Source organism: Trematomus bernacchii, unplaced genomic scaffold (assembly GCF_902827165.1).
Source record: "Trematomus bernacchii unplaced genomic scaffold, fTreBer1.1, whole genome shotgun sequence".
Taxonomy (NCBI): Eukaryota; Metazoa; Chordata; class Actinopteri; order Perciformes; family Nototheniidae; genus Trematomus; species Trematomus bernacchii.
In genome coordinates, this window is record NW_022987564.1 from 2,385,989 (window position 1) to 2,400,219 (window position 14,231).

General features: G+C 39.6%; 1 protein-coding gene across 1 annotated transcript in view; it reads left to right on the forward strand.

Annotated features, from left to right (window-relative positions):
* The window catches only part of adgrb2 (adhesion G protein-coupled receptor B2), a 205,936-nt gene that overhangs the window by 138,471 nt on the left and 53,234 nt on the right, over positions 1-14,231 (forward strand). The window contains exon 17 of the mRNA XM_034124811.1: positions 11,847-11,973. Coding sequence (XP_033980702.1) covers positions 11,847-11,973 — 127 coding nt within the window. The remainder of the gene's footprint in view (positions 1-11,846; positions 11,974-14,231) is intronic.

Consider the following 14,231-nt stretch of genomic DNA (forward strand, 5'->3'; position numbering starts at 1 on the left):
TGGCCGGCAGATTACAACTGCAATCAAATTAAATTTGCAGACGCTACCAGGGCAGAGAGCCAAACAGAATATAAAGTGGCAAGGTGGCAGCGATGTCTATCAACCATTCATACTCAGAGTGGGAAGGAATGTGGAAAACATCCAAATGTGTTTGCCAGGAATAAAGTAATATGTTTGCATACATACACGGCAGGGAGTACACGCAGATGGTTCAAAGCTTTCACACACAAAGCCTACACACTCACCAGGACCTAGTTAGTTTGACTTCCACTGAAATTACAAGCGATAAACATGAATGTTCCAGTTATTATAATTGATTGTGATTATTTTTTAAGTCTATTTTAAGCTCCCATCTTTTCTCATCGCTGCTCAACAGTCATATTGAGGATGTGTGTTTACATGTTGGGCTAATCCAGAGACTTATGTGTTAACAGTATGAGCTCATTGGAGCATGCTGTTTCTTGCACAGATGTTTTTCAGAGTGTTGGCTGGACAAAAAAGAAACTATTCATCGCAAACTACTCTGATTTTGATATTCTTTCCTTGCTACTTAAATCCAAGTATTGGCAATTTATACAGTATGTAAATCAAGGGTATAAACAAGCAAAAGTAAGGACAGAAAGGCACAGAAATATAGCATGTATACAGTACATACAGTTCTCCATTCGCTTCCTTTTGCTGGGCAGCAGATCGTGACTAAAGCTGGGTGTGCAGTTGATATGGGCAGAGAACATGTTCTACAAAGCAGCGGATTGTTTGCTGTAGGATATCACCTCAACCTGGCTGTCTCTCTAACTCAGCCACAGGCTTTGAGGTTGAGCGGGAGGTGGAGAAGAGGTGGAGAATGTATAGATAGCAATCCGGAGGAAGGGTGAACACAGCAGCAGCTGAACCAGACAGCAGGAGAACAGAAGTTCAGCTCGGAGACGTGAACACAACTTTTAACCTTTCCCCTGTATATGAACACTTTATTCAGTTCACACAGAAGCACCCACATAAGAAAAAGAAAAAAAAGATTGTCTCCTGTATCTTTCTCCGTTAATTATTATAATGTCTGTGTAATGTGTACTCACTTGGAGATCAGAGGCTTACATCTCTCAAGCCTACTGTCATCCCACACAATTATCTGTGTGCACGTTTTTTTTCTTCAAGCAGTAATCGTATATTTTGAAATCTGCAAACAATTTCAGTGTCAACTCTCTCCCATTTACGCTCTTTCTGAGCTGGCTAAGTTGGCCAACAGTTTGTGGCACTCACAGTTCATCTCAGTATTTATGTGTGAGTGTTTATTTATTTATTTTGCCCCTAACAGGCCCATATGTCGACACCATCTGCCCATCCAAATTGCTGCGCCTGCCATGCCTCCCTGTCTTCCCCCCTATGTGCCCGACTCCTACTCTCATTCAGTTGCCTTGCCGGCGCGAATACGTACTGATATGTTTAGCTCGCATAAAAGTTTTACAAGTTTTGAAAACAGGAGCCCAGGTTATTGGAAGCAAAGAAGGTGACCCTGAATAAAAGATGTACACGTGTTCTGAGCATGTCTGTAGGAAGACATTTCTACCTTGAATCTTGATTGGGTTATTCCTCCAATGCGTCTCTCTTTCATCTTTCTGCCATACCTCAATAACTCTCACTCTCCTCCATGGGAAATGATGATGTTCTGCTGCGTGTTTGCTGACCTTGCCTCTGGCATCTCCGCGCTCTGACCCTCACTCCAAGTCCGTATAGGATGTCTGGCTGAAGCCCCACTGATATACACCAACTCAATGTACAGTGCGGTATTATGTTATGTATTTTGCATTATACATTGTATATATACCATACTCACATGTGCTACACTGATTCTATAGCTGCTGCTTTTTGAATCAGGACAAACCGATTTATGCTGGCATGCATGAAATATACAATGCACTATGCATTATATATTTACTTTCAAATAAGCTTAGAAGCAACACAAGGACAAAGCTCAAATGCATTATAGGCAGACAATTGAGCAATCTCCATTGAAAGCATGCTTAGCAATATTCCAGTAGTTAGAGATGAATACATATACACTTTAGATGGATGCATGACAGTAAACCTTTGAAAGGGTGAGGGTCACTTAATCCTATCTCTAATCCCCATTGGTCTTCTGCTTGTTCGGGGATCAGTGGTTAAAGACCTGGGAACCCCACCCTGCCCCCACCGCCATACAGTAATGACAGCCTGGTGTGCAGCACAAGTACCTTTAACGTCCCTGATCTGACACGGTAGATTGACGCTTGCTCCGGGCTCCGACTGATCTGGCACTGCTATTGGCTTTGGCACCGAGAAAGATTTCAACCTTAAATAAAAAGTCAAAAGTCAAAGGAATATTTCATCTGTACACTGCCAAGTACTAGCTGGACACAAATCTGGCCAAAATGTAATCACATTCATTTCACAAAAAGGCATAGCGACAAGGTCTGACCTTAGCCAAGTGTATGATACTTTTATCATTCTTGTGGCAGCGTAATGGCCATTTATATGCCATCGATTACTCTCCTGTGTAGCAAACAAGCCGATAAATGAATGAAGAGAATACCCTACATAAATTCAGTGTGCATTTTTCACCTTCTTGAATACTTAACAATCCACTTAGTATGTATGGTAGTAGCGAGAAATGTAGCCTCAAGTCAGTAGCCATAGCATGAGATGAGAAACCTACAGCCGAGCACCAGATGCACTTGACCTGTCAATTTGGTATAGAAAAATGCATGAATGCTATACAGGCCGTGTTATCCCTGGGGTTACAGCATACAGTTCAGCCTTAAAATAGCACCAGTACCTATGACAAGTACATTATACAAGACCAACTAAAATGTGCTAAAATATTCCATTTATATAACATGTCTCTATTGTAATGTTATGTTTAAAGTGTTAGTTGGCCCTTGTCTCTCCCTATCTGAAATAGCTTCAACTTTCTTGTTACTTGTGTATATTTCCTCTGTGTCGTCAAAGAGACACGCTCGGAAACGTCCACACACTAACACACTTAACGGCACAGACACCAGAAGGAGGGAAGGGGGGGGGGGGGGTGTGTGGATAGCTGACAGGGCTTGCTCCACTTTCCCATCTGACAGAGCAGAGGGGATCAAGACTGTGTCAAACAGCGAGTCGGCCAGTAGGGCTTATGAGGGCTCTGCCTCCATTGGGCGTTACAGACGTGGACCGGCTCTCTGCTCATTCCCCCTTCACAACAGTCCTTGGAGAGCGCCTTCACGTGGTACCTTCGATTCTCAGAGCACAATACTCGAGTTCTTGTTAAGGACAGTTAGCTTAAGGGCACTTTGGCTGCTTTAAATAGCTGTTGAGATCAGATCTAAGCAGTCAGATCTGAACTTTAGATATGATTTATCTCTGCTACCGGACTCTACGGATGAGTGTGGGCTGCTTGCTCTTAAGAAAAGTTCTCCTTTCTTGATTGGGTGATGAGGTTATGTAAAGCACGTTGTTAGGTTAGACTTTTTTTACGTCATGCATTATGTTTATTGATTGCGTCATCATGTGACCGGGGGAGTGGAATGGTTTACTGTATATTACTGTACAGCCAGGGATAGTTTTAGAACTGCCTCTTCTTCCCCTGGATGATGTTAGGCATTTGTAGTGGTTAGCATTTGAAGCTTAGATTAGAAGTAGAGAAAAAATAAGTCTTCAGTTGGAATATATCGCCTTCTTGTTGTTGGACATTAGCAGTTTTTGAACAACTGGGTAAGTAACATCTAACTCCCCTTTTAAAATCTATTCCCTGTAATTTTGAAGCTGTTTTGTTAAGATCTCCCGCCTGAATCAGCACAGCAATTTCTCGCTTACAAGATCATGTAACCTGAGTCAAGTGTTCTATTTGCCTTATGCTTAGCTTGTTGACTCGCACATTATCCTCTTTTTTTGTGTGCACCTGCAAGTAGGCTGAGAGGGCACTGGGTAAGTGCTTTGTGAAATTCAGAGTTGTCCCATGGGCCCGAAGTGTGCTCTTTGAGCCCCTGACGAGAGGAAATAACAATTTTACGAGATATATATACAAAATAAAAAAAAGCTGGGTTGCAAAAAAACAACATAATAAAATCCCTTTCAGAGTTTTCTTAAGATCATGATTAATAATCCATTTTCTGCAGGAGCTACTTTCTTCCTAGCCATGCGCCGTGTCACTGGAAATGCAGGCAGTCAGTACGGCTGTAGCTGAAATCTGTATCTGTGCTTTTCCTGTTTGCTCACTAACTTGCACACCAGGAAGAAAGATAATCCTAGCAAAGAAGCTTATAAATTAGCCCAGTGCCATGCCAGAGAGCAGATCGGGGAGGTGGAGGTCAATAACAAAGCATCCTCGCACGAGATTGAAAGAAGCATGAAGTGAGGTTTTTATACAACTTTGTCACGACATGAGCTACAAGAGAGACAAGTAAGATTAAGCAAGGACAGTTATTTTTCTCTATTAAATATTTATTCAAGTTGCATTTCAAAAGTCAGTGAACTACTATTATTATTTCTGAGTTACTTTTGCAAAGCGCTACCGTACTCTGCTTTACAACTAATAAGTGTTCACATCTTTGGCCTTGTGAAAACTAATTCATTCTCGTTTTTTTTTTAATATACATTTTATACAGCCACAATCATTATGAATGTATTCTGGTGAGAGAAAACCTTTTATTTGTTTCCAGAATCATTCCATAACACATGGGACTCGCATCAAAAAAGATGTCATGTTTGAGTTACCACTAAAAGGATAACATTTAAAATCTTAAGCAGTACGGTTTTGCACATAAACTTCACAGCAAGCCTCATATAATCTCACAGCATGTTCTTGTGGTTATAAAGCCCGTCTTTACATCAGTTAGTTGAACGGAGGAAAGCTTAGATGTTACATAGTTAATATCTGGGTCAAATACATTTATGCATGCAGACACAAGCATGCGATGGAATGCAGACACACGCCTACATTGTGGCGAGTATTGTGTCAATGTGGGATGGTCAGCACTGCATAATAGGTGCTATGAAAGGTTGAGCAAGTACAGATGATTTTTATCATGTGAAGATTTGCTTCAGTGCTTTCCAGCTGCACTGAGTAAAAGGCCAATGTGCGCTGACTCTGGTGAATGTGCATTCTGGCTCCCTGGCGGGCGGGGATGCAATATTCACCAGAATGTATTCCATCAACTGGAATAGATGTTTTTTTCACACTCTTTCCATTTTTATTTCCGAGGTGTCAATCAGGAAACTATATTCCTTATTCCTCTTCTCAAAAAAGATATTCAACAGTGCAATCTGTTAAAGCGAGTCTAATAAGTCCACTGATTCAATTATTGAGAGATGAAAAAACGTACTTTTGGACACTATCGGATGCCTCCATTAGGCTGTGTTTTGACATTTATATTCAAAAGATGGACTGAGATTTAGTTATTAACAATTGTTACTTTAAGAATTATAATTTCAAAAATGAAAAGAAAAAACATTGTTTCTTTTGTATCATTTGAAACATGATAATTAATCTTCAGCAAATCAAGGAAATACAGATAGAAGTATGACAAATTACATTATTTGGCTTAATTAAAACCCATTCCGTAGCATTTCACAGATAGCCAAGCCACCAGATGACCAGTGTGGGTGTGAATCTTTACATATATATCTAATTAAGTGTACTGTAAAGTGATAGCAATTAATACTGTACCTCGTGGCTCAAACTCAATCACCTTAGAAGTGTTGGAAGATAATGAAAAGGATGCTTATATAAACCTTTTTCAGAGTTTCTCACTTATTTGTTTCTGGTTAAACCTCTGCTCTTGAAGGTCTGATGTAAATAGGCCTTTTTGGACAGCAGTCATTTTGACCTGTCTTCCATTAAAAGCATTAACAACAGCTCTGTTCCTATCAAGTGCTTAATAGTTCATGACAGGGTCACAGAGCCACTATGCACAATAGAATAATAATAGCAAACTGGAGCCGAATGTTCATTTTATGCATGTGTGACTGTGCGATATTAAATGTAGGAACTATAGACTTCAGAGTTATAAAGCTACACATCACCCCACCTTAACACGGAGACGTTAATCAAGAACAAAAGAAAGGTCTACCAGGCAAACTAAGAAAAAACATCATTTTGGGTGTACCAATGGGGGCTTAAAATACTGAAATATGTGTTATTTTTGCATTCTTACATTTCCTTTTAATGCTTAATTTTAGAGAAAAGATGGAGAAATGTTTTTATTTATTTAAAACATGACCGAGCATACTACTGGCCTTAGTGTGCCATTGATGCTGGTGGTAGGCTTTAACCATTGCAGCTGTGTCCACTTGAGGCCACTTACCTCCATGATCCTTAAAATCCCTCTCTACTACAACAAGCCCTCTCCTTTCCAATAGCCCTTTCTGTACAGTATATGACTCATTAGCTCTCTGTTTCAATGTGCGTCACTATCTCTCACTCTGTTTTAGACATTGACTAGCCACAGTTCTCTTTTTTAAAGCATATAAAAACATCATGGAGTACATGCAGCAAATTGCTTAATGGCTTCACAATATCATGCACTGCATATTCAACTTGATACCTCTAACTTCTAAAGACATAACAGCAGATTGACTTGAAAGTGCATTCTATGTAATGAGGATAAGCTTTGTGATTTACATGCTATTGATTTCCATCAATGTGTGAAATTATGTTGTCATCCCTCAATGCCTTCATCTCTTTGCATTTATTGCTGTTTGCTTTATCCCCCCACGCATTTTTTGATCTTCTGTGTAATAGCTTTTACTGCCTGCACTTCTGGCCACTGATGACACAACTACACACAAATCTGATGGCACATTTTACCAGCAATGAGCAATGGACAGAGTGTGCTATTTTACTACTAAACTGTATTTTTTGGCCACGGTCGTCTCATGAATCAGTTTTGACAGTGTTTGCCAGCAGCTGAAATTAGCTGATAATGTTAATCCCTATTACATCAATGACAGCTATGTAGAACAACATTTTCCCATGTAAAATTGGTTCAAATACTTAACAGTGACAATTTAAACGTTGCCTAAATGCAGCACATCAGCTCCTATCACAAGGCTTAGTGTCTGTCAGTGTCCCTCTACCTTACAGATATCATGTCATCTTTGCCAGTTTGGATGAGAAACATTGGCCCCATATTTTATGTGCTAGGATGGAGGGTAGCTTTTACACTGACGTTACCTCCATGCAGCTCAAATCCCTGCATCAAGCCCGTCAACTTAAGAATTCAAAGCATGTTTAACCTTTTTTTTTTTCTAAACAGGGTGCAATTGGCTTTCATAGCATTGCCCTTTCAGTCAAGGGTTGGTGCCAATTCGTTCTCAGTGGACACAAAAGGTCACTTTATGCTGTTGCTCAGGAAGTCTTTTTCTTATTTTTCTTAACAGTTGCAACATCTTTCTACAAACGGTGAGGAAACCAATTGGACAGTATATTTGTAGGCAAACTGTTGAAGTATGATGCTTTAGCACTGTATTACCGCATCATAAATTATTTTTTCAGCTAATTGGTGGATTGCTATGGCACACTCATTCATGTTTCCACTGGATTCATTTGTACATATTTGACCACTAAAATGTTCCTCGGGTCAAATCTAAAAATGTCCAATATTTTTGCACAAAGACCAAATAGACTACCCGCAAAACGTATGACATTCACTTCAAACCCAGCTGTGCTTTGTGTTTGTGCTAATAAGCTAGTTTTATAATGCTAAGATGACAAAATATATTAGGAAAATCAATAGCAGCAGGAGTTGAAATCAAAGAAGCAGCTGCTTAACTTCTTTATAAACCGACTGGCGTGAAGTTTTTGAATAACGACTAAGTAAATAACATTGAAAAGCATAGAGAACCAGAGTAAATAAGTTAAATGTTACAACTGTATGCTTCATTCAAACTCGTCACAGCACTGGAAGGCCTTTCCAGCGTATGATTAGTTTCAACTTTGTTGGCTCATATGCTGTAGCCTATGTAGCATGAAAGAATAGTGGAATTGGCAAGCTAGCTAATTACCTAGCAGGTTATTTAGCTAGCTTGCTAATTTCGACTTCCTGCCACTCTGAACTATGACAAGCTACAACTAAAGCTAAACAACTGACACTATCACGTAATTTCTTTACTTGTCAAATGACCAAAGAAAACCCTTAAATGTTCCTTATCTCTTTGCTAAAATTATGGACATGTCAAAAATCACACCTTCAAATAAGAAGCATTTTAGCTTTTTTAATGGTAGCCGGTTAGCATGCCAACATTAGCATTATTCTCAGAACCGTGCTGTTCTTCAGTACAGCCTCGCAGAGCATTCCTGTAGACCCTCATTCATGTTGAATCTATATATTTGATTATGGCTCAGGTCGATCAGGCCAACCTGTGTAATCCCCATGTGCACTGAGGGATAACTACCTGTCAAAATAAAAACCAACTCTAGCATCCATAAAATAAAACCTTACTTTTTGTCAAAGTCAAAACCAAACAACAGATGCATCGAATAATGCAATGCCAGCAAACATGATGGTGTTAAATACATTTACCCATCTCAACATTTGTTTGGATAATGCCACGTTGATATCTCTCGGGATCCCTGGGCTATAGACATATAGTTGTTCACCTGTTTATACATCTGGGTTCTGTTTTCCTTGATAAGAGTAGTCGGCAGCAACTCCCGGCTAATTCAACTAAAACAAAAACTGAAAACAAAAGTTATGTCCTTTTAATCTTTCCTTGCCAGCTTAGCGACACTGATAATATTGTAGTTATAGAGCCCAGCTGGGTCTGCAGCAGTCGTGTGTATCAGAAAGCGTTGTCTGCAATATCAAAGATCCAACTTTGTGAGTGCAAGATAACTATATAAAAGTCAAAGCTGACATTTTGCTGAAAGACATCAATAATGAAACCCAGCAAGATAAGGGTCAATTGTTGTTTGAAATTCAGCAGCTAAACAACGAGGTCAGAGATTAGTTGTATTTCTGGTGTTATCTTTAGCCACCCCCCTGTTGTGAGCTGTCAGACTGTTTCTCATTATCCAAACTTCCTCTTTTGCTGTCAGACTGACATTGACTACTTGATGTGTCTGTCCTTGTTTCATGTAGTTAGATCATTTGTGTGAATAAATAAGTGACGTGCATACTTTCAAATGTGCATTTTCCGTATTTTACATCAATCAACATGCATAATTCAGTACGTCACATTTGCTCATGTGGCATACAATCATAAATGCATGTGTAGTCAGAGTACAGATGGCTTTGCTTTTCTATTTGTTAAAACTTTACTTGACATCTTTTGGGACTCTGCACACAAAATATACAGTACATTATTTATTTTAATGGTTCACTGTATGAATTATTGTAAGCTCAATTGATTCCACATGTACGTGTTTTTAGAAAAATAAGAAAAATACATCTTACCTGAAAAACCTTAATGTACACATCTTGGAAGATTTATTTAAATAGTTAACAAGTGCATGTATTCTCTCATTCACCTTCTTTGTCGCACAAAGAAACACACAAATCTGCGCACCATGTTGCTTCCTGTCAAGATGTCTGCTCTGACTCAATTTCGGGTCTTTGAAGTGTCACAGTGCAGTTGATGATCATCAGGGAACTGTCCTCATATCTCATTACTGACATTGTGAAGCGAGTGTGTTTGTGTGTGTGCATTTCTTCACATTCAGATATACCTTTGAGAATTAAGATTGACAGTCATCTAATGTCACCCTGATTGTGTTTGAGCGGCCTGTCATAGTAGAAGTATATTTAGTCTTGAGTGATGCATTGGGTTGTGCTCTGGTCAAATGTTGTCAATGTTCTTTTAACATTTTGATGGCGTTATTTGATCGACAGAAGAATAAACCGTATTATGAATATATATGTTTTTGTCAAGATGAAAAGAAATTCAACTTACTTGTTCATTTGATATATATTTATGATTTTTGATAAGATAAGAGGTACTTTATTGATCTTTAGATGACAAGTTAAAATCAGACTTCTTAAAATAATATAAGCACAAAAGTCAGAAATTAGTAATAACCTTTGAATTTGAACTTTGAATACAGAGTAGAGAAAAAAAGATTAAAATGTCTTTCCATGACAAGTTTTTTTAATCTTCTCTTTTTTATGTATTTATTTTGGAATTTTTTTATTATATATTTATCCTTGTTGGGTTTTCCCATATGAAAGGTACACTTAGCCACATAATAGTGCAGCTCACGTTTTTTGTATTATTCTTTTTTAGATATTATGTCTTATTTCTCAAGTTACAAAAGACACAAAAGGCAACAAGCCAGCTTATCATTTCTCAGAGGGAAACTGTCACCAAATTCCTTCCCTCAAGATGTAAGTGGTGCTAAAATATGCACTATTCACCAAATCCAATATATTGTCAGTATACTCAGTGATTTGATCAAAATATTAGGCAACCCAATATTTTGAAGTCCATATTTAGTTAGTTACTTTTCTCTCTATCAACAGTGTTGTTGTCAAAGTGCTGTTGGTCATTGCTACAGTATCAGCTTGAGAGGAGATGATTAAGGTCTTACTCATTGATTAGTGGGGAAAGAACCATGTGCACAGCACTGTCAGCAATAGGATAAATTCTACAATATATATAGGCAATAACTAAATCAACAAATGTTTGACACAAAACAAAATCACTTTAAACATATTTTTACAATTTAAAATGGTTTCCCTATTAGTTTTATTAAAAGGTTTAAAATCAATTCCTTAAAACAAGAAGCAGTACGAATTTTCTCAGATTTAACTCCAGTTGCAAAACAACCCACATCAGATGAGATGTCATCATATTGTCACTGAAATGGTGCTAAGAACGGATGGTTTAATGTAACACCTCCTTCTCGAAACTGAGCCCCACCCACTTCAAACCAGAGGGAACAAAATGAATGACAGAAGTCACTCATTTGATATACCCAAAACGATTTTGTCAGAAATAGTGTGTTTATAGGATCTCCTTACATATTGTAAAATGATGAGTTCTTGTTGCCTCTGTACCCATGTCTCATGGAGCTTTGGCCCAAACAGGACACCTGTGTAGCTGCTCTTAATGCGCCTCTCCCACACTGTGTCTATCTATCTCTGGTATCTAGAATAGTGTATCCAGGGTTAAACATAAGGTTAATGTGTAGTTTGAGCTGCCAGGGTAATTAGAGCAGTTGGAATCGTATTGATCGACCTCTACTCTCAACCTTCTATTGAGGGCATAAAAAGGGAAGTGGAAGGGAGGGGGGAAAATAAAGGGAGGCCGTGTGGGGTAATAAAGTGTACAAGGTTGCATGTGATTCTAGGCAGTGTTTTACCCAGAAAGGTGTTGCGTGTCAAAGCAATTGACCATTTAGTGCAAAACAATCCCCATCAACCGTTTAAGCTGCACTAGTCTTTTGTTAAATGTTAGCTGATGCAACCTTTTTCGATTGGCATCAAGGCCTCAAGTCTCCTAGGGTTTTCTTCCAAGAGTTGGAATAGAGAAAAGACAAGAACAAAGATGAGAAAGAAAGTGTTTAGGGTGCCAAACACGGACTTAAGAACAAGTGAGGTGACATTGGCTTCTAATGCCAGCGGAGTAAAAGAGCCTGTCAGTGAGTTGGCGTGTGTGTGGCCATGACTGCATATTAAACCTACAGAGTGAATGGGTGAACTTGGTAGCCTTGATGCTCCACCCTCTGAAACTTTCTGTCCCTCTTTCACCCCTTCTTTGTATTGGAATTTCCTATGGACGTGTTTTGGTCATTTGACAGCTTGTTTTGTGTGTATTTGTCTCACAGTCGCTGTTTATGTCCCCTGTGCCACCCCCCCCCCCCCCTCCACCCCCCTTCTCCCCACCTCCAGGGAAGCTGGCGCAGAAAACTGGGGCACAGAAGGCTGCCAAACGCTCGCGTCAACCACTGTCCACACCAAATGCCTCTGCAGCAGGATATCCACCTACGCCGTGTTAGCGCAGCAAGCTAAAGACCCGGTGAGTCACCTATGCAAAGCCTGTTACTCTGTGGCACTCGGGGGGGGCTAACAATGCTACTACCAGGGGCCAGGTCAGTAAGCGGTTGACTTGAAGTAGTAGGATTTGGATAGCATCCCCATCTGTTGGATTTTACGGTAAAAAATAACAGGTTTTTAAGGCTGTCCTTGGTTGTCTTTGATATTGTTGTCTTACTTTACAACAAGCATGTTTTCCTTATCTGACAAAAAAAAATGGTGTGCAGAGTAAACAGATCCATCAATGTTTAAGATTGTCACGCTATAAGAAGCTGTTTTGATCAGTCTGTCTTGCTTTTCTTAGAACATGTTTATCGTCAGTCACTCTCCACAATGTGAAACTTTTCTTTTACTCGCTTAAACTTGGAGAAGGTCAGGTTGTTCAGCGAGCTACTTCCATGTGATGGGAGAGAGACGAGGCGTCAACAGAAAAATAAAGACTTATTATTATGTCTGTGTGATTGTGCCGGCAGCGCATAAACCTGTGCTTCTATAAATAGTTCACGTGGCTTGCAATGTGTGTTTGACATGATTAAAGAAGGCTTTTTAGCAGTTCAGGGTAATGCCTGTTCTAATACATTGACCCATTCTCCTGTATTTATTTTGTGCTAATGGACATCCAAAGACCTGACAGCTCACCTTCCTCTCACAGCCTCCCTCTTCATCCAACAGACTCACATGAATTCATTGTAAAACATCCCACATAGTCACCTGTTTATTTCTGTTGTATACACACATAAACCAATTTAATATTAATAACCACTTTCTTGCTCGCTTTTTTTCCCTCTGATATATTTTCCATTGTTATTTTCAGTTTTCTCTTCCTCCTTTCATTACCCTTCTCTTCACCTTGTTAACACTTTCAGTTGTTATTCCTACTTATGCCGCAGCTCCTTGACTGCTGTGTTCACAAAATGTTCCCTTGAGCTTTGGCTGTTCATTTCTCTCCATGTGTGCATGATACTAATACCAATGAGAATAGTGATTGCTTTAAATGATGAGAGTGTTATGGCGCATTTCCACTGCAGGGCCTCACACGGCTTAGTACGGTATAGCTAGGCCTTGGTAGGCCAGGCTCACTTTATGCTGCGTTTCCATTACAGTTTAGGAACTGGGATAGTAACTATAGTAACGCAGTGTAGGCGGAGCTGTGACGTCATCTTCAATGCGAAACACAAAACCAACATCAGCCGTTAGCTGTTAGCACTCAGAGCTCACAGCTCCTCTTATCTGTTCAGAAACTAGACAAAAGTTAAACAAGTACAAACCACAGACTGTCTGTGTCATGGCGAATACAGTCGCTGGTTTATTTATGTCTGTATAGGCCGTTGTCGTGAGTGTGGACGGAGCATATACTGCATTAGCTTAGCCGATCTACATTCAGAAAACACGCATTTTAAAAGGTTTTTCGCCTGCCGTCTGTCTGCAGACTTGTCAAAGCATTAATTCATGGTTTTTACTAACCGCTATCAGTATGTTGTTACTTCGGCATCATTTCAAAACGTGTATTACAATTAAATCACGGTCAAATATGTTCATTTTGTTGTAGTTGCCAGCGATACTCTCACTAGTTTAGCATACCGGCTGTTAACCCGGAAAGAACCTCGATTTTGGAGAGCCAGAAAAACTGTGAAAAAGTACCCGCTAGCCGGAACTACGCCTAGTGGAAACGCAACAAAAAACGGGCCGGCACGGCACGCTTAAACCGCGCTCCGCGCTGTAGTGGAAATGCGCCATTAGATGGTGTTTGGTAAAACTGTTGTTACACACTTGAATCTACGAGTAGTTTTTTGGAGGAGAATTTCTCTCTTTTTTAAGGGTGAAAAATTGGAGCCAGCTAAGCAGATACCAAGTAAGCACTGCAGGGTAACTTCAGGTGTCACAGAAATTGAAAGTGATGGGGAGGAATGGAGGATTTTGGGAAGGAAATGTTCAACCAAACAGAGAAGGCAGTCAGCTGTCAGGGAAAACAAAGAGAGCGAGAAGGGAAAAAAGAGAGTAAAATGCACTTAGTAATAATGCATTAACAACCAGTGTAGCTAAAATAAAGAGCTGCGGGCTTATGTGGATGTCTATCCCTGTGTAACCTTTAAGTGTAAAACATTACCTCCATATAGCACTCAGGTGCTATGCGTCTTCCCCTATCGCTGTTACATTACTGTGAAAAATGTCCTTATACGCTCTGCATTAAATATGAAAATGGTCATGTAGTGGACTGGAGATTCTGAACATAGACACACA